This window comes from Telmatherina bonti (assembly GCF_933228915.1).
Source record: "Telmatherina bonti genome assembly, chromosome: 7".
Taxonomy (NCBI): Eukaryota; Metazoa; Chordata; class Actinopteri; order Atheriniformes; family Telmatherinidae; genus Telmatherina; species Telmatherina bonti.
The window spans coordinates 20,302,435-20,327,417 of NC_136625.1; the positions used below are offsets into that span (position 1 = coordinate 20,302,435).

Below are 24,983 nucleotides of genomic sequence, written 5' to 3' on the forward strand. Positions count from 1 at the left end.
AATATATATGTTGTTTTGAACTCTTAATGGACCATTATTATTATTATTATTATTAATATTATTATTATTATTATTAATAATAATAATAATAATAACAATAATAATAAATTTTCCAGATTATTTTGTGTAGATCACAATCTCAAGTTAACGGTAATTTCAGTTTTGATTAGGAAAAAAGACCACAAAGTTTGCAGTTTTGATTAAACAATTTTCATTTTCACCGCTGGAGCTACACTTCTCCTAGTCCAACACCAGGTGGCAGTAATTCACTTGATAATGAGCAAAACTCACCTAGGTGCAAAATTAATCGTTTTACCAGTTAGACTACTATTTTAATAAAGTTTTTAAAAAATCGCATAATTTAAAAAAATGCAGCCATGTCACATTTTCAGAAATCTTTATACAAAGATTTGTGATGGATGCTGTGGATGTTTGGTAAAATAATTTTTCATTTGACTGTACTGAAGTCTGAAATAAGCCGAGAATATAAGAAAAACGACCAAATTCCAATAACAGATGCATTCATTTTGGCCTAAATTAAAGAACAAAAATCTCTTTAATATGCTATGAGATTCGGTGCTGGGTGGCTGCTTTTATGTTATCACAGCTTGTGAATCTCTGTGATGAATTATAGACAATAGGTTGAGGGCAGTCAACAGTGCATTTATGACAGGTAATAAATGTGCACTGCCAGATCGAGCCAATTGAAGTGTGCTGTTTTGGAACAGAAAAATAAATAAAGGAAAAGAAGTTCATAGGTGAAAATTGTGATATTGTGTCAACACTTTATTATGCATCACCACCATGCAAAATCACTGCTATGAACTTGCTAAAAAAATAAAAAAAAATAAAAAATCAAACTTGATATATTTCACAACTTTATAATTTGAGATTGGCTTGCCACTTTTACCAAAGTGACTGGGTAAAATTTTGGACACACAAAGCATCAATAATATGCATGTGATGGTGTGCACATCGAAGATTTGTATAAAACTCAAACAATCCTAAATGATCTATGATTGAACCTTAATTCATAAACCACTGACAGTAAACACAGTTTCTTCAATGCCCTTGCCAGTGTAAATCTTTGAATCTGACAATGTGGATGTTTCTGTGTTGCTTTTTTTACATTCATTTTAAAACACCTCCAGACATTAAAACTACTCATTTATATCTAAAACCTTCTACACGTTTTTGCCCTCCCATCATCATTTTCAAAGATTTTAACCTGGCTGAAGACACCCATCATTGTTGCAGGTGTGTTTTGTTGTAAGCTACATGCTTCACTGACAGGTAGAATGAACTGCAATAAGAAGTCATCCAGTCAGCTAAGGCAATGTGCATTATTATTACTAACATATCAAATTAAATAAATGCATTTGATTGGCCTGTTCTCAATAAAATAAAATTACTAAACAAAAAGAGGAAAAAAAGCTGAACAAAATGAATATAAAAGCAACTTAACATCAGCAGTAAGAAATATATGAAATAATGTTAAATTTCATGTATCCTGGCCACAGAAACACATATATATTTTAAATTTCATCGTTTTATAACTTCAGCTGTAATGACACGCCAGGTTTGTTATGAAAAATTACGAGACAATAAACACTTAAACCTGGTTCACTTTGTTCACAACCTCAAGACTTTAAAAGAAGGTGGTTCACCACCCATCACTAACAGTGTATTTGCTTGACAACTCATATAAAAAGAATAAAATTAAGAAATAATTACCCCAAATTATGTGTTTTGTATGGCACCTGTGGTATAGACAGCTCAGTAATTAATCTCTTTACATCAGCTCACAGTATTACCTTAAATATGTGCTTGGTTAAAAAATATATCTTTACATAAATGTATTCTATGGTTGGATTTAGCGAAAATCAAGTTTTCCACGTCTTCAGTGCTCTTTTACTGTTGTCTCCTCCAGTGTCTTCTACTATTGTTGCTTTACATGTAGTTCACCTGTGAAAAAATAAAAATTGTGTTACAAAAACGAGGCCACTGAAGTTCTCTACAGAAAGAATATTCTGGATATATGAAAAACACATGATAATAGTTTCTATAAAATCATCTGATATTAGGTTTTTGAAATATCCCACTGACAACTTTTAATACTTTATTTATCCCACATGGAAATTTCAAAAGGTAAAGTGCCAGCATCATACTTTTAAACCTGTATTCTGTATTTTTAGGAACCCAACATGAGCATTCAGAAAACCTAGAATTTGATCGGCACATAACTGTTGACATATATCAAAATCGAGATTCTGGTGCCAGTTGTGATCTTATATCTCTAAAATCTGAGCCCTAACGCCATCATTCAGGATGTCAACTTTCTCCCTGACACAGCCAGAACCATCACAGAGTAGCTCCAGAATTGGAGAGGATGGATGACCTGCTGTGAGTCCAGACCTCGATCCTACTGAACACTTGTGGGATCAGCTTGAGTGTGCTATATTTGCCAAAGTGACCAGCACAAACCATGCTGGTTGACCTTCAATTGCTCCTGGATGAGAGGATGCCATCCCACAGCAAAATGTAGCCAGGCTGGTAACCAGCATGAGGCGGAGGTGCCAATCTATTGTGGTTGCTTATCGCGCTCCTACATGCCACTGACAATCCTGACAGTGTTAAGCGAGCAAAACATACAAATTGTCAAATTGTGTTGGTTTTCCATTAATACTCTGGGAGAATGCAACCATCCAACCCACCAAGAAACTGAAAATAAGAGTGAATGCATACAGCAGAATATTGAAGGGGTTTTGGCACACTTTTCAGGGGCAGAACCTACATGTTTAGCTGTGTTACTCATTCCACAGACACATAACCCTTACAAGTTATCCCTCGTTGTAAAGGTGACTAAAAAGGCTTTCCAGCAATTTATAATGCAACACCATTTAGTATTAATAAAGGACAAAAGTAACCAATCAAAGAGAGATTTTCTTACTTTTTCTGCTAAGTGTATATTAACTGCCTTCATCTTCAGTTGCTGAATTTGACTTTATAGTTGTCAAACTGACTACAGAAGGCTGACATGCAAGCAGTCACTAATCTGAGATGACATATTGGTTCTGTATGGTAAATAACACAAGTAATCACACTTTAAGAAAGCAAATAAGTGTACAACTAAGACATGACACATCATTTACTGTTTCTACCTGCAAAAAAATTGTTTTTGATAGTAAGAAATTCTATAATTCTTAATTATCCAAACATGCAGACATATACACTATGTAAGCTTTGGTTAGATGTTATAAAACTGAAAAAGTTATAAGTTATCTTAACTTAACTTAATAAAGTTATAAGACTGAAAGATACAGAAGATCATTCCTGCCAGCAGCCATCAGCCTCCGGAACAAAACCTCCTCAAATTAAATATTATATACTACAATATTGAATTTCCCTTTGGGGATTTCTAAAGTATTTTCCATTTCAATTCATTTCATAATCCATCAATTTTCTTAACTGTTTAGTCTAATTCAGGATCACCGGAAGCTGAAGCCTATTCCAGCAATCATTGGGTGGGAGGCAGGGTACACCCTGGTCAGGTCACCAGTCCATCACAGCATCCACACACACTCACACAGCATAAGAGTTGATCAAATACTATTTCCTAAACAACTGAAAGACAAAGGGAACCTACCAGTCACTTGGACATCTATAGTCACTGCTGCAGGGTGACCTGTACAACAGCGTCGAAACCACAGCAACACAAACAGCAGGTTAGAACAGAAGTTATTTTATTGTCCACAGCACACAGTCAATATTAACGTTCACCTTTCATTCTGGTTTCAGAAAGCAGTAACTCACCATACATGTTTTATCCGTCTCCCGCCTGTGCTTTACCAGTTCTTCGAGCTGGAGTTCGTCCTCCAGCTGCTTCTCCAGGTTGTTCTCAAAGCATTCGTCCTCTGCAGAACTAGCAGGCCTGATGAAGTTCAAAACGAGACAAGAGAGGAAAAAGAAAAAAAGCCCAAAAAATCTCTATGAGTTTATAAAACTGCTGTGTCTCAATCATTTCCAACACAAAGCTGCTACTTGTGAATGAATGCATCAATATGACCTACCTAATAATGTATACATCTGCAATAATGTATGAGCAACAGAGAGACTGCTTTGCATTGATTGCAATATGTGTTCATGCTGCATACACGTAGATAAATACCTTGTTTTGTAAGTGAAGAAAGGATCTGAAGAGGTTGTGGCAAATAGGTCACAACGTCCATAGTCAGAGTCCACAATGCTTTCAGTCTCACTTCCACCTTCTGTGGAAAAAACAGTCAGCTCGAACCAAATGTATAAACAAGCACAACATTAATTTATGAAAAGAAAATATGTAAGCCTCATATATTTTTGAGACTATGTGTACCCACACTGTCTGAGCAACTTACAGAACAATTTGTGAAGGAGAAACATTAAAAGATAGAAAAATTAAAAAAAAGATTACTAATTTTTATTAAAAACTTATGTTGTTCATTGTCTTTTCAATTTAGATGTATCATAAACTATGTTTTTATATGCAAATAGTTTAGATTGGTTAAAAAAAGCTAATATTCCCATGGGGAAATTGTAAAAAGGGAGGTAGATGTCAGGATTGTACTACAATGAGATTCATTAAAGAGATGGCCTCTAATATTTAGAAAGACAGTCAGCAAACACAAGATTTTTACCTGAATTGAGTTCTTTAACCAGCGATGACATTGTGTTTGTGATGGAGTCAGCAGCAATGAGTAGGTCATTTCTCAAATTTCTCCTAGGACCTATAGAATTAATAAATAGGTGAGTAGATATTAATAAAATCATTTGCTACAAAGATAAGTAAATAAAAAAAAGTGACAACATACAGATTCCAGCAAGGAAATAAACATGTGTCATAGTGTTACCCTGAGCGAACGCCTCTTGAACGTCCCCTCCCACGCCCATGAGCGAGTCCTGAGGTGTGTGAGTTGGAGTGGTGCCAGCTGAGTCCGAGTGGATCGGTGTTGGGATCGGCCGGCCGATGGCGTGGCTGGGGGAAGAACGTGGAGAGCCGGGACCCTGAGTCTGAAGAACAAGCAAACCTTTCAACGTTAACAGTGTTGCTGTGCAGAGGGAAGACTACGGCTTAATGACAAGACTGCTTGTAGGAAAAACTCTTTTAGCAACAACACTGCAAAAAACGTGTCACTGTTTAATTAGTTGTATTATTTTAAGCTAACACAAAAGCTGGTTTAAGTTTTATAAGAAACAAAATCAGCAATTCAACGATACACCACATGCCATTAAAACGCATGTCGCACCACAGAAAACAGCAGTTTGACACACATGCATCCAGGTCTCAGTTTCCACACTCACAGCTTGTTTCCATTCTTCTTCCAGCTGAAAAACAATATTTTACAGCTTATAAAATAATAACCACGTTTTGAAGATAATCCAATCAGTGTTCCCACAAAGACAAGGCAAGCATGTGGCTTCCTCATGCAAGTTTAATGGATTAGCATTGATCCTTTTTAAGCTAATTAGATTGATATCCTCCCCACTTAAGCCAGTATGGTAAGCTTCTAACATGGGCTTTGAGGAACTCCCATCCCCTTGTTGAGGAAAAAAAAACAAAACGACAGTTTTCCTGGCCAAATTTCATCCATGCTAAAAGATATTAGGCATGTTGCCTCAATGTGCTGCTCTCACATATCTTTATGCCTCAATTTGAACTCCTGTACAGCAATATGGGCATAGCATAACAACTAACAGAGATATACAATAGAAAAGAATTGATTCTTGTTCCTGTAGTTGTTAAAGAAATGCCAAATAAATTCAAAGCTGGTGCCTGCTTCAGCTTTAAAATCGATTAAGAGTATTTCAACAGGATCAACAGAAAAACAACAACAAAATAACGACTTGTGTTTGCACTGATGAATGCAAACACCAGAATGAAACTGACTAACAGGCCACTGCTATAAAATGAAAACAATGCAAGCCATTGGGTTCCCGAATTTCAAAGAAAATAAGTGGAAAGCGTGTGTGAAAATAAAATTGTAGTACAGTGAAAATATATTATTTGGCCATTCTGTTTAACACCTGCACTGAAAATAATTATAAAAAAAAGCAAGCTAGAGTGCACACACCCATGTTTTGTTATGTAAGCATCCAAACTGCAGTAGAACTCATTCTATTCTTGCACCAAATTGGGACGAAAATGTAAATGTGATTGCTCCAAACGGGAAACAGAATGTTTGTTTCCTCCAGTGATCATGAAGACATGTAAACTGTATGTTGTATTAGAGCAGAGCGCCCTGTACTCAGGCAGATGAAAGGCACATCTGTGGTACCTTGAGAAGCATCATTAGCTGCTCCAGCTGCACCATGAGTTCCCTGCGACTCTCCTGCAGAGTCGACATTCTTTGTTCAAGCTCATCTTTGCGTTGCCTACAAAAATAGAGCAGATGTCCACACAAATTGTTTATGTTCATGTAATCTACAGCAACGTCAGCAGAACCAGCTCTCTGCATTCGTCTGGAGAATTAAAGAAGCGGAAGTTACCTGAGAAGTCGTAGCTCAGTGAGCAGGGTTGGGTTCTGCTGACCCTTGTCAGGTGGTGGCTGGGATGCCTCCTCATGCTGAAGACGCAGCCGCTGGATTTCCTGTAGGATTTCCCTGTGATGAGCACAAATGTGAAAACATCACATTATATTGTATTTCTGGCATAACACAAAACATGTAATGTGAATTTTGTCATAAGTGTCAGAACAACCTCTCAGACAATAATTAAAGTGTTTACATCTGAAAAGTATGTCTTTTTACACTAGGGGGCAGCAGTAACATGCTGTAAACATTGAATTATGTTGGTTACTGGCCTTGTAGGTAATGTACTTTTTCAAAAAATTTTTTCATCTTCCACAGTCTTTTCAGCTAAACAAACAGCTGTTGATGTAAACATGGTGGAAGTGGACCAAAATGGTTGTGTTCCAGGCTAAACCAGTGAGCTGAGACATAGTTTCCAGTGGTCTGACTTGTTACAGCAAGAGTAGCGGACAGATGTGTCAGTGCATCAGAATTCACAGGATCAGTGTCCTGCAAATAAAACAGCTAAAAAATCCACGTGATAATTTAGCGTGAAACAACATTGGATCATAATGTATCAGTGAAAAGAAGCTAAGTTTACAAATCACAACTGCTTTTATACCAACTAGTTTATGTACTTGTAATTCCACCTTGAATCCACTTTGGTCGGATTATCTAATATTCCAGTTTAAATTTTCATGGACTTTGCTGAATCCTATACTGCTTTAGTCTTATTATTTCTGAGTACTAATTTTAAAGCTTTGAATTTCACATAAAAAGCGCCTTAAATATGTCTGATTTTGCTTTACTTTGCCTTCTTTTAATTGGCTTACATTTTATTTATGCACATTGTGACCATCTGAAGAATCATATTATCATCTGGATCATAATTAAACAATAATCACAACAGCAATTTCTTCCATTGACTGCTTTCTAAGACTGACTTCAGGATCCTTTTTATTGTTACAGTTTATTTCGACAGAAACAAACTGAAAAAGCTTATGGAGGTGGTCATCGCTAACCTGTTCTTGCTCTCCAGCTCAGCAATCAGCTGCCTTTGCTGCTTGTTGGCATCCAGAGAACAGGGAAAGTCTGTGGGGACCCTCTGGTGTTGAGCCTGTTGATGAAACCAAGCAAGAGGCATCACGTGAGCTGCTTTTACCTCTGGGTGATGTCATCCACAAGATTGTCTCATATCTCACGGGAGGCAACAAAGCAGTTAAGTCTCCAGCCATCCATCAAGACCCGATGGGAGCATGAACTGCCGTACAGCTCTGCTTAAAAATGATCACCACCTTGATGGCAAATGTGGAGTAACGTATGTTAAATCCTTTATGTCATCAAAAGACAGGTTTGTGGCGCTGGGCGACAGCATAAGATGCTCTGATATCTATGTGCAATAAATGTCTCATAAACTGTATATCTCACCGCAGCATCAGCAGCCAGTCTAGCAGCATAGCGGGCGATGAGACTGTGCTCCTCGTCTTGATGGTTACTGCTCTCCAACAGACTGATCGGGAGGAAAACAGACATGGGAATCACAACATGACACCATTAAGAGAGCAAATCTCTACACATGCTGAATATGTAAAAGGGATAGCAAAAACAATGTCTGATTAGTTTGTTAGAACACCTTCACCTCAGAAACCATAAAATGGTTCTCAGCTAGTTGAAACCACAAAAGAATTAATGAATGTCTGTGGTGTGAAAGTGATGGTGAAAAGATAAATTGCTTTGTTTTTGCAAATCCAACCTTTTCATCAGCACAGAGAAGAAATGTAGGTGTGTAAATGCACGCGAAAATGCAGCAGATAAAGTCACAAAAGAAGAAATGATGTTAGCCGCATCAGCATGGAATCCCTTAAACATCACACTGTATGCACTTTCAGCTTGAACATCAGCATTACTGAGCACTGAAACAACGGGAGAACACGGCAAACTCATTTCTGATTAAATCTGTCATAATCATTTGATGATATACTAAACAGCTTAAATCTGCCTGCCTTTGTTTTTCAAAATTATATTCAAAATTATATTTATTCAACAACAATTCCACAAATATAAGAACATTTAAATTTAATACTTGTGTCTGAGACTTCACTGAATGAAAATAATGAGTTGACAGAAATATCAAAGGTCATGGAGACTAGCCTGTATGCTATTGGACAGCATGCAGTGTTAAGACTGTAGCACACTCAGATGTATTCAAGGTTAGGGCACAGGCCATGAGGTGGCGGTTCAGCAGAGGACATAGTTTCTGCTGGTCTTTGACAAACACGGCAGCTCACCAACTAACCATGTTTTGGGGTTGTTTTGAAGCAGATTCACATAGAGACCAATGAGAACATGTTCGTCTGCAAGTCTATCAGCAACATCGAGGTTGTACTTCAACCTGGAACAGCGCAGGGTTTCACAGAACACAAGACATTACATTACACAGGTAGACAACAGAGGGACAGTCGGGGAAGAGGGGATGGGAAACTGAGGAAGAAAAGGACAAAACAAAAGAGAAGAGGAGGAGAGTGGCTGAAAAGCAGCTTTTCATGGGTGACTAGAGTGAAACAAGGCCATACTATGTTTGGGAGAGGGACCGCTGATAAAGGCTAGGAGCATAACTGAAGACAATCCTAGTAAAAAAAAACAAAAAAAAACTATAAACTACACTGCTTAAATCTTGCAGAGATCACTTGGTCTCTGGTTTATAATTAAACTACAGAAAGTCATTATGTGTAATTCAATGAATCAACGCAGAAGCATGCAGACTCCTTTCTTGTATAGCTCCAGCAAACTTAAACGTTAAACAAATCCAGAAACTATGCGAGGTGCCATTACAAAGCATTACAACACAAGATGAGAGTAAGTGTATTTTATATGAAAAGAAAAGGTAAACGTATTATAAACCCAGTTTCCATTTCATCACCAATTAAATTCTATGGCTCAATTTAAAGCCAGTTGTATACATGAAGCTGAAAATTGTGGCTACAGTATGTGCTAACAACAAGCTAATAATAATTAACAAAGCTGATACTGACCTAAACGTGAGGCCTTTTAGATACAGAGAAATAACTAAATTTCAGCTATAGATGAACTTCGATAAAATACTAGTTAAATGTCTCATAAGGGCGATAAACAATTTTACAGTTATACTACTGTATTTAAAGGAAATATAACTCTATTATTTGTAAACTATGTGCCATGGGGGTCTTAAATATGTGTGTTCGAGTGACAATTTTGAGTGTTCTGTGTCAAATTTAAAAAATGTTATTGTGCTGTCAATTCTCATAGTTTCTCATTCAAATCAAGGTATGTATGAAATAGACAGCTAGCATAGGAGAACACAGTACTTTATCTCTAGCAACAACCAATTAGAGACTATACTTGCTTTTTAACCTCACATTCGCATGATCAACCACCTTTCTGAGTGTAATGGTTCTCTTGATCAGGTGCTGTACTTATTACCGAATGATTCCACTAGGGGGCATAAGAGAGCTCATGCTGTTATTTGTGTGAACGTGCAAACGACTTTTCACACAAATGCGAAATACATAAGGCATTCATTATAATTGTGCACACATAATTAAAACAAGTATATTAGTAAGTATGGTAAATGTCAAAACTGGATTTTCATGGTCAGTTGGATGGCTCATTCCCAAAACTGAATTGGCCAACTACATACCGAAAATAAACAGCGTTACCAAGAAGATTATAGTTTTTTTTTTCATTACAGAATGATGACTGTGTATAATCTTGAATTACTGTTTACACATCTCCTCAGAGCCCCTTACTATATAAACTTGTCAGCCTGTAAAAATAGCCTTTTGCAATGTCAAATATTCTGGCACGTATGTAAAGACCAACCTAAGGAACACCAGTCACTCATCACATTGCATGTGTGCTTTTCTACAAGGCTGCCATGAAAGGCAGTACTGTTCCATAAAGAAACACAGTCTCAGGTGCAGGTACAAAGAAGCTGAAACACTTTTCATTAGAAAACTCAACAAAACCCTTTTCTCCCAAAATATAACATTCATCGCAGCTAAAGAACAAGTTAATCCTATTTCATCCAGTTGTTTGTCAATTCACAAACATTGTTTACAATGTGCCTGGGAGTTTACTGTTGACTTTTGAACACTGCAGACACTAAATGTAGCATTCAATGACACATACTGTATATTAGGAGCTGTGAGTTAGTGTATATGGAATCTTGTTAGAGACACTCCAAACTAATGGCAAATAATCCCCATGAAAAACCTCTATAAGAAAGCAGCTTTTTTTTTTATTAGTTTTCTGAGGACAATAAGCAATCTGGTCCATACTCAGTGATTGTTATCTATATTAGCTCCCATGCATTTGCAGTGGAAAGACATTCTCATGGGAACACCTGTGTCACTTACCCTTTCCCTTTCAATAGATGTGGAGCAGCCCCAGTCAGGGGCTTTCTTTGCCCAACATCATTATTCTTGCTGTAAGGCAAGCCATTTAGATTCAGCTCAAAAAGCCATAAAAATGGTTATCCACAAATGGTTATTCTTGTTCGCACACATCAACACACACACTGTGGGTAATAAAGGGAAGAAAATAAAAGCCAGAGTGGTTCACAGGGTGCAGAGCCTTTAGGGAATATGGCACACTAAAAAGATCTGTTGTGAAATCCAGGACATCCGTAATTAGAGTAGCTGTACTCACTTTTTGGTGGAGTAAGGGTTCCCTGATGTAGGCATGGAGTGGGAGAATGAGTAGTCGTTGGTGAGATTCACAGGTCTTGGTGGCCTGAATGGGAAATAAATGTTATTTTCAATCCAAATAGACAGGTAGCTTTATGCACTGAAGAGCCAATGCCTGTGTTTCTTTCTTTTATATTTCTGTTTTGTGGGTTTCCTTTAGCTGTATAACCTGATTTTTCACATCAGTAGATAATACATGTATTAGAATATGAAAACAAATATAATTAGTTACGTGTCACGTATGAAGACATGGTAGACTAAATGAATGAATGAATGAGTAAATTAACAAACACAGCAGGTGCCAAGACAGAAGTTCACAACAGCGACTCTACATGACAACATATGGCTGATTATATTGTTAAAAATGTATTCAAAACTACAAAAAATGTAAACAAAGCAAACTCACCACGTGTCTCTATTTTCATGAAAGTAAAGAACAAGGAAAAGAATACTTTATTACTGTCCGTTCAGCAGTTTAAGACAAGGTTACAGCGCATGACATTTACAGCATAAAAAGGTAATAAAACACATTTTTTAAAATAATTTCATGAAAATATTTTGCTGGGAAATAAGTCCAAATTAATTCAGTAGATATTACTTTACAGAAAATATATGGTGTATTAGTACTGTGTTTTAGTTCAAATCTGTAAAGTTCCTGTAAACAACAGTGAAATGGTGCAGTTTATGCTCTCCAGCACAAGCAAACTAACACAAAATGGCAACTAAATTTCCAACTTTTCCTCTACTAAATAACATACATTTAGTTAAAGAGTCTTACAAGAGGCATTTGATCTGAGTCAAACTGGTCATTTTACCAAATGCAGATATTGAACTGGACAGTTTACACTACCTTTTGGCTGGATTTGTATTGCATTGCTGCTGCTAATATTAGTTTTAAAAGGTTAAAAGGTTACACATAACCCCTTTTAAGTCCCCCTCCAAAAAAGTCCAGTCTGCTTTGATCAATCAGGCAATGTTAGATTTGCAAGATACCCCCCTTTTTTCTTTTTGTTTTTCTATACAAATTAACAAGTTGTTAGACATTTTTGCTCATAGCAAAACTTAGCCCCGAGTCCAACTACTCATTTGAATTAAAAAAACAAGTAAATGGGGAAATTACATCACAATGAATTAATACCTAATTGGTATTATTTGTTTTGGTCAGTGCTTGATCGGAGCAGCCAGAGGGTTGCACTGGAAGTATATTTCGGCATGATAACAAGCTGAAGACAACCACAATCGTTAGTTTAGTAGTTATGGAAGAGGCTGTAGCCATGAGACAATCAGAAGGACACTCCAGGAAAGCAAAAAACTTAATGATACGAGTCTTTAGATTCATTATGTTTATCAAATTTGTTGATATATATCTATAATAAAGTATTACATGTCATAATGTGTCATTAATTTATGTGGTTTAGTCTATTGAAAGGTTGTTAAACTACTTGGAATATAAAAGATGAAGTTTGGAATAAAGGGAAAACATCATACGGAGTACATGAAGAATGAAATAAAATCTGTGCTTAAATGCTTTGCAATTGCGTCATTATTTAACAGCAAACAAGAGGCAACTCAAGGAAGACATAGTAGCACTTTTGCAGATTACCGCCATTACCGGGACTACAATTAAACTTCATTGATCAGCTGACCCGAGAGATTGATTGGAATCCCTTCAGACTTTGAGATGGCTACAGGATCATGATCAGCTGAGAGAGAAAATCTGAAGTTGAAGACAACTCCCAGACTGCACGACAGGTACCTCACTTTTGCCATCGTAAAGGGTAAAAAAGACAGAAGATGAACTTACACAATATGAGCTAGGTTAAGAGGCTTCTCTGGCATTTCAGGAAACATGGGGTGAAGAGGCTCTCTGCTAGACGCACAGCTCAGTGACTTACTGAGGACATGGGATAACTTCTTAGCAGGGGATTTCTAGGGGGAATACAAAGGTGTCAAGCCAGTTGTAAGGACACTGATGTCTTGTCAAAACACATGAATATGGTAATACTGTTACCTGCATAGAATATGCAGTATTCCTATATGGTGGTGAAGCAGAACAAAAATAGCCACATTGACTGGTCCAATGCAGACACACCTCTTTTAGCCTGCACCTCCCCACCCCTCCTCCCCTCTCCTCTCCTTACCCATGACGTATACTCCTTCATTTGGTGCTGGTTGCTATGGGAACCACTGGCATGCCCCCTCCAGAAGCAGTCCTGACAGAGCTGGTAATTATGACATTGCTGGCAGCGGTAGCGGAAGCCCATCATACTCTCAGTATGGCAGTAGGAGCACTCGACCGGGTGAAAGACTGCAGGGAGGAGGGGAGGGGCCAGGCAAATCCACACACAAACACACACACACACGCATGTACATACATGTACAAACACATAAACACAAACAGATGTGATCATAAAAACAGACATTTTGCACATTGCAGAGAGGACATGATTCATTTACGTTCAGTCAGGGACCGATGTGCATGTTCAACGACACGTTGTTGACGACACTCGTCTCAGTTTCAACAAAAACACACAAAAGAGTTCAGGATGAGCTGTATTTGTGCGTGTACATGTGACAGAGCATCTTCTGCTCATATGGAGGTTGTTTGTGATGACTGCATCGCAGATGCGCACAAGCATGCACACTCATAGACAGTGTGTGAGCTCCCCGCAGTTCACCTTCACCGCTAGTGTGTGTGTGCGTGTGTTTCATGGTGTGTATGTCTGCTTGACTAATTGTGTGATTATGATGCAAAGCTGAACTTTACATCCTCCCAGGCCCACAAGCTTTCCCGTTAAATATTCTGTGTGGTCTCTTACCGTTCTCCACATTGGCGAGCCGATGCATGAGCGGTAACCACACCAAACACTGAGGTGGGGGGTCTGACATCAACGTATCGAGGAATGTGTTGAGGGAGACGGTTTTCTGTTGAGGTTTGGTACAGAGGAGAGTGAAATTCATGCACAACATCAATGCTAATACGATTGCTGGTATTATGCTCAGTGGTTAATGAGGCCTCACCTGCTGCGCAAAGCATGCCCGTGCTGCTTGTTCGGTGTAGCCAAAGGAAGGTCCCTCAAAAACGGCCATAGGTAATTTGAGAACTTCCCGAAGAAACTGGTCAAACTGGGAGTGTACCATTATTCCAGCAGAGTCTGATATCTGGGAAAAGACATCTGCAAACCAATGAAAGAAGACGAAATACAAATTAATCAAACTAATTGTCAGTTTGCACCACAGTTGGTTAATTACAAAATTGCACAATTATGCCACTTGTTTGTAAAAACAAATCCAAATAAAGCAGCTTTAATGATCAGTTTTATCAACACATGAGCCTTCCTCTTTTGCCCGTACAAGCTGCTACTCCCACAGATTTTGTACATTATGTAATAAGCCTTCATGTAATGAATAATGACTTTTCTTGGCCATGAGGAGCAACTGTGCTGCTGCTTTGTCAAAAAAGAAAAAGAAAAAAAACAACAAGCAAAAAAAAGAAACAGACAATAGATCAGAAAATACAGATAATAATAGATTTGTATTATAAGCTGTATTGTAATACTTTCCTTAGACTGGAAACTGTGAAGTCCACAGAGGCAATAAGTTGATTTATTACAAAGAAAATTGGTGATCGTCCTGTTATTTCTCACAATTAAAAATGTAGGATAAAGGTTTCGGTGTCTCTTACATCTTAATTTATCAAGAATTTTCCCTCCGCAGATGGTTGCAAGCGCCATCTTAACAACAAAGATGATCATCTTGCCGTGACCCTCCCTAAAATGAACAACAAACAAGAAATGTCACATTTTGATTAAAGTTTGTTTTAAATGGGACTGTAAAAAAAAAATTTATGAAATGTTTTAATAAAAGGCACATTTGAATAATCTTTCACAGAAATTTTAATTAAAAAAAAAAAAAACCCTTCAGTGGAAACCCACATGTTGTGACATTATTGAGGCAAAAAAAGAGGTATATTTTGCCCTCCTCTTTGGCTGACACTTCACATTCATATGTCATGCTTCATTAAGTCACGTCAAAACCTGCAACATGAAAGTACACCAACGGCCGCCAACTGTCATGTGACACGTTACTTACGGGTCATATGCTGCCAGCAGGAAGTTGAGCAGCAGGCTGATAGACTGCTCTACGTTGATCTGGTGGGTAGTGGGCATGCGCTTGTTCAGCTGGTAAAAGACAGTGGACAGCACCACTTCTAGACGAGCTACAGAGAGCTCAGCGTTTAGGTCCATGGTGTTGAGGCCATTTTCCCGGAAAGCCTCAATGACGTTCCAAATATCAACCAAATGCACTGGAAACAGGGAGAGTATGAGACCTTAAACGTGGAACAAACATGAATCCATGATGTAGATAAATGTAGACTGTAAACTCACGGTTGCATTTCTTCTGCACAAATCTGAGTTTGCAGGCTGTTCTGTAAGTTGACAAACGTATGGAATCCAAATCTTGAGCCCCTGAGGAAGATTTACTCATTAATTAACTCTGGAAAGGTGAGATGACAGGACATCTAAAACTCCAAAATGCTTAAGAGCAGATGTAACCTGTCTGTGCCTTTGTGTGTGTATCTGTGTTTGTATCCTTTTTCAGAGCAGAAACGTTGGCATTATCCTTTAAAGCTTGTTGCAGCCACAGCTCATGATTTGCAAGACACATGACAATAAACGATGAGAGATTAAGCTCTCAGTCTTTAATTATTTTGTTTACACAATTATTTGCAGATTTTTATTGATATCAGCTTTTGATATTTTCATTTTAGTTTTTGCATTTTATGTTTTTCTATCATTTAATTTAGCTTCTTTTCTACTGCAAATAGCATAAAAGGCACTCTCAAAATCTTTGTTGGATTGTGGCACAATGTATGCTCCAACCTGTCAATGACTGAAAATTGCAATGTAGTCTGGTTAAAGCCCACCTGTCACCAACTATTAGACAGGTTCAACAGAGGTAGAGCAAATAAATGAAACTACAATAAAAACAAGCTGCATTAAACTTTGACTGCAAGAAGAGGACATATAAAGGTTCATTGTGCTATCATGATTTAAATTTTAAAAATGTGTGTGCCCTCTTCACATAGTGGGAAAAACACAGCCCTGCATGTGTCAGCATTTAAAATCAATCAGGTTGATGTCAGTGAAGATACTTGATCTTCATGATATTTGCTTTACATGAAACTTTTAAAGAAGAATTTGTCATTTTTATAGACAGTGAATGAAATGGTCCAGCATACATCACGCTGAGCTGTGGCCCTGAGCACTTACTCATCTCGACATACAGTTGCCTTCTATCTGCCATGTTGTCACCCCTCTGCCCGCAGTCTTCAATCATTCTGATCAAGAAGAGAGAAAATAATGTCAGAGCCTGTGAGCCTCAGCGTTTAGCTTCAATCTGGCATTGTTCAGTCACAGAGTGGGCTATTCCTATTTCTTTATTATGAATAAATTTACCCCTAAACTAAACTACTTTCTGAGGTATCACCGCCCATTTCTTAAAGATCTGTTTAGAACTCATATCTCAAATACTTACCGTTGGGCTAATGTAGTTCACATAGTTAAATTCTCCATCTGAAACACATTTTCAGTAGAAATACAAGTTTCTAGTCTCTCAGCTCATCTGGAATAGATAAATATGATTGAGGCTATTTTATTTAATCTTTTTTTGAATAGAGATTTTTTATAGGAATTAATAGAATATGTTACAGTAATATTTAAGCGTTGCTCTTACATTTGTTAACAAATGTAGCTTTAGACAACTCTCAACTAGCCACATACTCTAAGATTTCATCAGCTGTCGCTCGATAGAAAATTAAGATGATTTTGGCCTATGAGTCAAATGAAACTGATGCTTTCTGAGTACTTTTTCAGGCTTGTCCTTAACAGATACATTTATCTGATGGAACATTTGCATGATCCGGTGGTGAGACTGGTACAAAAGCTGCAAAGCTGCGACGCCCAAGGGAAATTCAGCCAATGATTCAAAAGACAGAGAATTAAAAATGTTCTTCTACTGCAGAGTAGATCCAGTAACTCTGAATCTTACAAGTATTTTCTGAAATTTGACACCATCCAGTCTCTTCTGACTGGCATAGACAGACACTGATTCATGCACAATGTTATCCAGAAAATGAATGTTTTTTGTTACTTTATTATACACTTTGGATTTGGAAATGATTACACTTCCAGGTGATATGGATAAAGTCACTGTGACATCACTTATTAATTAATGGAAAATTTCTGAGGCCTTGAGTTTGGCATTTTGTTACTGTCATCTTTATTTTTGGAGGCAGGAAGAAGCATGTTTGGGCAAGAAGGTGGAGCACCTGAGCACATCATGCACACCCATCAAGTAGCAAGCTAACAAATGCTTAATGGGATTGTAATTTACTAAATGAGCATCAAACTTTATTAAAAACAAACTTGAGATTACTGATTGACTATATAAACTGTATGATGATGTAATTCATTTTGGCTGGCACACATGTACTTGCAATTAATCATTTTAATCTAAAGGTAAGGACATGTGAATGGAAAATTGATACAGTAATAATTTAAAAATGCTAAGACTTGCTTTTACTGAAGTCTTAATGTTAAACTGTCTCTGCACATCAAAACACAAGTGAAAAAGCCTGTGTGTGCCTCTGGGTAAAGGGACAGGAGCAAGTCTTACTGCTATCTTCCTTTTGAATGGAGCCATTTCTTCCCCAAAGAAAGCAGTTAAAGGGTTGAATCTTAAAATTTGCTGTAGATCTTTCTACTGTCTCATCATGTCAAACAATGGAGAAGGCTGTAGAACTGCATCCATTCTGAGAGCTGAACTCTCTGTGGAGAAAGACTGGTGCTAGGAAAGCAAAAGTATCCACCCACCTTATCCCTTTCGCTGCAGGGGAAGAAGCATAAGTGGGCTTGTGAGGACTCCTCTGCAGCCAGGTGGCCACTTTGTTCTCTAAATCTTAGTCCAATCTAACTGAAGGTTATTAGATGGAGACACTCACTTCTCTAGTCTATTGTGTTTGTTTTTCTAATCAAAGCTTCCTTTTTTTTTTTTTTACAGTTTTCTTCACTTCACTGTCCCTGCATGTCACCCATCTGCAACAAACTGTGTTTTATAAAGTGTTATCTGTTTGCATTATATTTAAAGAACACTTCAGCTTGTTACATACTCCACGAGAAGCGAGAATTTTTTTGTTGTTCTCGAGACCCCGAGAAGAAAATGACGTCATTTTGTTCTCGCGAACGCATTTGAAGACAGCTCTCGACACATTGAGCTGGCAGAACTTTTTTCTTGCGGGGCTCCGAGAAGTACCGTGTGATTGGTCGGATATTTGAGGTGGGCGTTGTTAACACGGAAAAAGCGGAGTTGCTGTTTCCGTGTTTTTGCTGTTGCAGGTAAATCAGATTGTTTTGATAAAACAGCTGATTGAGGTGGTGAGAAAGTGAACATTTTTACATGTGCCGTTAAAACACTCGGACCCAGTTGCTTGTTAAATACGAAACTAGAAAAGCACTCAGAGACCGGAAACCTCCACCGAGCACAATGTTAAAAAAATCCTTTTAAAAAATTCCTGGATCCAGATCACCACCAAAATGTAATCAGTTCTTCATTTTCACATTTCCAACAACTCTTGAAATTTTTATAAAAATTCGTCTGTAACCTTTTGAGTTATCTTGAACACAAAGACGCCAGGAGGAGGTAACAACCGGGTTCATTGCACATAAAAGCAAACATCGCCCCCCGCAGTGATCCCTCCCTGCTGCAGACGTGCTTCTCGTGTAGTATGTATTGACCTGACGAAAAATATGTTTTTTCTTGTTCTTGCAGCCTTGAGAAGCAGTTCTTGCTTCTCGTGGAGTACGTAACAAGCTTTAACCATGTGTAGATCACTTAGATTGACTGAATGACAAGACATCTCTCTGCAAACAAAGTAGTAATATGAGTTTAAATTTATAACCTGTATGTAACTATAGCACAAGCACACATCACAATCTCAGTTCTGAAAAAATATGTGAATTTGGCCATGAACTCATTAAGAAAATGTTTACTATAGTCATTCTTTTTTTTAAAAATAGAACCACCTTATTGGCTTCACTTTTCAGACCCAGATACTAAATCAATCTTAGATAAATAGCTAACACTGTAAGCTCCTGCACTATTTAGACAGACATAATAACAATAGAGCTAAAAGACACATGATTTACTACAGTCCCAATAATCTGCCCTTGTGTTTTTATGTTTGCAGAGATCACAAAAAAGCAGCCAAACTAAAAAGACTGCCAATGAACACATCACCATAATATATATATCATGGAAATAACTGGCTGGAGTTTCTAAAACTTCGACTTTTACAAGAAAGGGGCTAAAAGGGGCCCACAATTTATTCTACCCTATAGTGCCATACTGCAAATTATCCAGTCCTCACTACTCACACTCTGACCCCACTTTTCAGAGAATTTTAAGGAAGATTGCAACCTGAATCAGTCACACCCCACTGGTTATCAAAAATGTTTAAGTAAAACTTAAGGTGGACAATGACAAGACTTTGAAAGGGGCAGAGCTGCAGAAAGAATGCTCACACCATGGCTCACTGCACACTGTCCGAGGCAATCTAATACACCTAGTCATGTGGTTTGTTGCCATGGCAGCAAAGATCCCAGCCACTCCATTTGTAAGAAACACACACACACACACACATACAACACCTCCCACTACATACAAGCAAAGTTTTTCGAGAAAAGTTTTTTCACTAGTAAATATCTTTCATGAGATAATGCTCTGTGGGCTGATAGTTGAGTGCACAGTTACACTTCTTGGGCGAGTGGCTCGAAAACACTTTTCTGCAAGATGACCATTCAAGCATGCTATTTTAAATTACTCTGACAGTAATTGGTAGACCTAAATATTCTGCTGCAAAGACCCACAGTGCAGAAAAAAAGAATTCAATCTGTTGTTAAAACATAAACAAGAGCGAATTCTGTTTCCTTTCAATTAGTCTTGCCAGTGCAGGAACCAGTATGGTTGTGGGAACCTTTGAAATTCATTAGATAAAAAAGAGATAAAGCTAATAATCAAGAATCACAGAACTAAGTGTTCTGTTTTAGTAAATGACTGCACATGACAGCAATTCAGACACACAGCAGAATAAAAAAGGATCGAATTATTAAATGCAACTTCTGCAGAAGAGTAAAATGTTTTTCTTTTTCATAGTTTGTTTTATGAATAGATGATAACAACTGTGCAGCAGCACAACTAATAAATAGGCATCTAATCAGTTATAAAGCAATGATGAATGAAGCTGGAAGAGTAAATAGCAATGTCAGACCACTGCAGGCAGCTCATAGTCCAATGTCATCTTGAAAGTAATAGATACACTGGCCCATTTATCACTCAAATTAATGTAAACGTGTACAAATATACACAGTTTTACAGATAAACATTGATATCCTGTACTGCATCAAAAGCATCCTAAGTGCCAGCTATGTGACCTTCTGCCATCTGTTTCCAGTGATGGAAACAACTGAGACTGATACAATCTATTGAAAAGCCGATATTATACCTCACAGCCAATACAACTTGTACATCTATGAAGGAAAAAGATAATCTGTGTACCTTTCATAAAGCACCATAGTTGTGTTGTTTTCCCTGGTCCGAGCTGAGTTATTACAAAGCCGAGCCGTCCACGGTGAAACAGCAGTCCATAACGCAACCTTTCAGACAAGCAACACAACAAAATCTGCCCATGTGGATGTCCCTTACTGAAGATATCTGAAATTAGAACTTGTAAGCCAGGATACAGTGTGTGTGCGGTCGCTATCTTTAACTACAAATGAGAAGGCCCCACATTCTTGAACAGCTTTTCTGGCTCTCTAGTTGCAGACCCCAAACCTCTTTCCTGGCATCTACCCAGCAAACATTGCTCTTTTCTGTTCTCTTCGCTGTGGCACTGTCACTCCCAGTATTAGAAAATAACTGCCCTTAAAAGAGCAAATCATTTCATGCCATCATGAGTACAGATGAACTAGTAGGGCTAAACACCGCCAAGGGTCTCACAGGAATGACTCATAGTATCTGTAAATGCAGCATTTGTGTGGGCCAAAAATCCGGTCAAACAACCACAACAAAAATGCATTTTTAGTCAAGTATTTACATTTAAACTCTATTTCTGTTGCAGCTCACTAAAACATAGAGGACAGTGCTGTTAATTTACGTCCTCCTCAGTGAACAAAATGACCAAACACAACTTACTTGAGTTACAGTGCAGTCTTCCTGGCTAGCTCGAGAGTTCATCACAGCTGTTGCCACTGATTGCTCAGAATTATTTTTACATCACAAGACTGTAAACTGCACTGGCATCCAAATCCTGTCCCCCTGACAGGAATAATGAAGACTTAAGGTTAATTAGATGCTGTACTTTGATGCTGTAGCAGCGGCTACGCAGCTAATGACAGAAGTTTTCTCTGCCTGCCTGGCACCAGCCTGTCACGTCTGCTAGAGGGCTCTCGTCTGCTGTCAACCCCTGATGATCACCATGGATTCAGCTGCAAATAGGCAAAAACTTCAGGACCCTGACAGCAGCTACAAATTTATGGTTGCTGGGGCTGTGATTTAGTTTACGACACTGTTATTGAGTTTTTGGCTTAAACAAAAAGGAGCGCACTGTGTGAAGTCACAAAAATAGAAAAAACTGTAGTGCATATATAATAGTGTGTCTTTGCTTGTCCAACTGGGATAGCCAACATGATCATATGCAATTTAAGCTTCTGCTTAAAAGGAAATTGATTGTTGATGGATTGTGTGTGTGTGTATATATATATATATATATATATATATATATATATATATATATATATATATATATATATATATATATATATATATATATATATATACACACACACACACACAATCCATCAACAGGAGTTCATATATATATATATATATATATATATATATATATATATATATATATGTATATATATATATATATATATATATATATATATCTTGTCAAACTCCCCACATTAATGTAGGACATAAGTAGCAGGACAGTGGGAACACGGCAACAGGCACCTGCAACATGCATGCCCTGCTCATGCATCACCTGTCTCGCAAGAGAAGCCTATTTGGACGTGAGACAAAGGTTTTTCTGTTACAAAAACATGTACCTGCATTAACAACGCGTTCTCTGTACGTTTTTCCCCAACACATCTCTGTTTGATCGCAACAAACTTGACAAACTCATTTCTCTCGGAGTGACAAAGTAGGTTAAGGTCGCTCTTCTGCTGCCTGCCTGCCTGCCTGCCTCCAGTGGCTGCAGCAGCGCACTGGCACAAGACTTACCAGAATTTATTTCGAGGCATGTCATACAACATCACTGCTTTCCAACCAGGAATCCGTCGTGTCCTGCGGTCAGGGTTTCTTTGGTGTTGGCTGCTGCATCACTGCACGAAACGGCCGTTCTTGCGCCGCTCTCCCGCAAAGCTTGTGTTGTGGAAATTTACGTGCAGCTCACTGGCTGGCCAGAACAAGGCAGCGGCTGCCTCCAATATGTGGCCTCCGCGATGACGTAATGCGGAATCTCTTCACATGCGCCAGTGTGACGGCACTGTTTGAAAGTTTGATGCATTAAAAAAGACAAAAAAGAAGAAAAAATATAACTTACGGGGTCATACTACGAACAGTCATATATGTATAAATATATAAGTGTATGTCATATTTGGATGGCATCATGTAGGCCAGACAATCACGATTTGTCATAATTATGATTTAATCTACATTAAACCCTTGCATAGTGTGCATTTTCTTTATTTTATTTTCTTTATTTATTTTACTTTATTTTATTTTTGTCAAAGGAAAATAATACAATAAATCTTACTTTGAAAGTTTGGTTTCTTATCATAACGGATCAAGATGGCTGATGCTTATCTCACAGATTCTTGCAACAGATTTGCGACAAAAGAAGTTTTTGATGATTATATAGAGGAAGACGTTTCACAACATGGTTATCACATCTCTGAAAATAACTGAGAGTGACTTTAAAGAAGTTGAGATTGAGTGCTACTTCCAAAACCAAGGCAAACCAGAATAAGCCCATCAGCAGCTAGCAAGTAAAATAATAAGTTAAAAAAAAAAACAAAAACAAAAACCTGTGAAATCAAATGGTCTTCTTTCCCATTACATGATGAACACTTCATGACAGTTTAGTGAAGACCAATGATGATGCAGTCAGGTCCAATTACTCGTGTGAGTATCAATGAGTCTTCTTTTGAACTTTTCATTTCAGATTTTACTCCAAAAATCCTTCTGGATTTTGAATTTAGAAGGAAGGCCAGTTTTTGGACAGAGAAAGAAGATTTAATCCATTTACATGCCTACACTGGAGTTCTTTGCAGGAGTTTTCAGATCTAAAGTAAAATCAACAAAATCTCTGAAGCTGGCAGAGAATTTTTTTTCTGTACAAGAACCAATGAGGTGAACGATGCTGCTGTGGTGTATGTTTGATATAAGTCTTGCAAAAACTAGTGTTGTGAACTCCTGATCTTTTGAACATCTTTGTTTCCGGCAGCCACTAGAAGAAACACCATAAAGTTTGTGGACAAAAAATGGAAAGTACAACACAACATCAAGTGCATAACGTAGCAACATGAAATACAATGTTAACTCTGCCCTATGTGTTGGATCAGGTTGTATGGTAATATAAGGTAGTATTTCTAATTAAATTAGAATTAACAAGTCAGTACTTACAAAAGCATTTTCTTAATTTCTAAATTTTTAGAATTTTCTTTCCACTCAAGTCCTAATTAGCGTATAACTGATTTGTTAAATTACATTTACATTACACAAACGCCAAACAAACAAAAATGAGTTGCACTTAAACTCATAAATGTAACGTAAGAAAAGTAGATGGCAAATTTAAACCAAATTATGTTTATATTCCTTGTAATATGGATGCAGTAAACATTTATTTAGAGTTTTAACAGAAAATGATTTGATATGTTGAATTTAAAACCCATTAACTAACAAAAACTGAAACTCACACTGAGGTTAACGTTTTGAAACTTTTAATGTAAAAGAATTTAGGAATATAAGATAACAAACTCTATAATGCAAACACTTTTTAACATCTGTAATAATATTGTGGTAGATTTACGGCAATAAACTAAAATCAGTATTCTCCTCTTTAATCTAATGTTACTTATAAGTGGAGAATAAATATACACAGTTTATGGGTATATCTCTGAGCACCAGGAGATATGCTTTTGGATACGCTGAAATGTATAAGTTGTTCTGCGGTAATTTTCTGTAAATAAAGCTATAATTCATGAAAAGATGAAAAGGGATGCAATCCAACTTAAATACTTTTGGAATACTTTTTCATTGTGTAAAACAGTAATACATTTTCTAAAGAATTTCCATTTCCACAGCTCATTCTGCATTGTGTTAATTTTCATTCTCAAAATTTAACACCTGTTCAGATGAACAACTAATCAGCCAGAACGACTTGCTGAAATGGAAACCCAGCATCAGAATGGGGGGAAAAAAAGTCATTTAATTTACTTTGAAAAGCAGCCCACATTATTGGTGCCAGACAAGGTCTGAGTATTCCAAAAACTGCTGATCTACAGATCATCTGCAGGGTTTACGTCTGCAGAGCATGGTCTGAAAAAGAAAAACATATATCCAGTGAGTGTCTGAGGAGAATGTACAGAC

At 37.5% G+C, this 24,983-nt stretch overlaps 1 protein-coding gene across 5 annotated transcripts; it reads right to left on the bottom strand.

Moving 5' to 3' along the window:
* Window positions 1-759: 759 nt before the first annotated feature.
* dtna (dystrobrevin, alpha) lies at window positions 760-22,749 on the bottom strand. 5 transcript variants are annotated; one of them, XM_079243518.1, is made up of 23 exons: window positions 22,614-22,749; window positions 16,541-16,608; window positions 15,656-15,736; window positions 15,360-15,573; window positions 14,953-15,038; window positions 14,289-14,443; window positions 14,087-14,192; window positions 13,409-13,575; window positions 13,072-13,196; window positions 11,230-11,313; window positions 10,938-11,006; window positions 8,840-8,935; window positions 7,972-8,053; window positions 7,566-7,660; window positions 6,523-6,636; window positions 6,312-6,408; window positions 5,338-5,361; window positions 4,887-5,046; window positions 4,674-4,763; window positions 4,169-4,268; window positions 3,814-3,931; window positions 3,647-3,685; window positions 760-1,965 (listed from the first exon to the last, which is right to left on the bottom strand). In XM_079243518.1, exons 2-22 carry the CDS (start codon window positions 16,605-16,607, stop codon window positions 3,668-3,670), a joined length of 2,148 nt encoding a protein of 715 aa, XP_079099644.1. In that variant the 5' UTR covers window position 16,608; window positions 22,614-22,749; the 3' UTR covers window positions 760-1,965; window positions 3,647-3,667. The 5 variants fall into 5 exon arrangements, 4 of the variants coding, with proteins under 4 accessions (XP_079099644.1, XP_079099642.1, XP_079099645.1 ...); XM_079243516.1 differs by lacking the exon at window positions 22,614-22,749 and adding an exon at window positions 20,883-21,006; XM_079243519.1 differs by lacking the exons at window positions 5,338-5,361; window positions 22,614-22,749 and adding an exon at window positions 20,883-21,006.
* Between the last annotated feature and the right edge of the window lie 2,234 nt (window positions 22,750-24,983).

Bases quoted from the DNA above. Each gene is read 5' to 3' on its own strand.
- dtna (XM_079243516.1), bottom strand. The intron at 14,444-14,952 runs GTAAGAGACACC...ATTGGTTTGCAG, and splicing joins AATTCTTGATAAATTAAGAT to ATGTCTTTTCCCAGATATCA. The intron at 5,362-6,311 runs GTACCACAGATG...ATTGTTTTTCAG, and splicing joins AGCTAATGATGCTTCTCAAG to CTGGAAGAAGAATGGAAACA.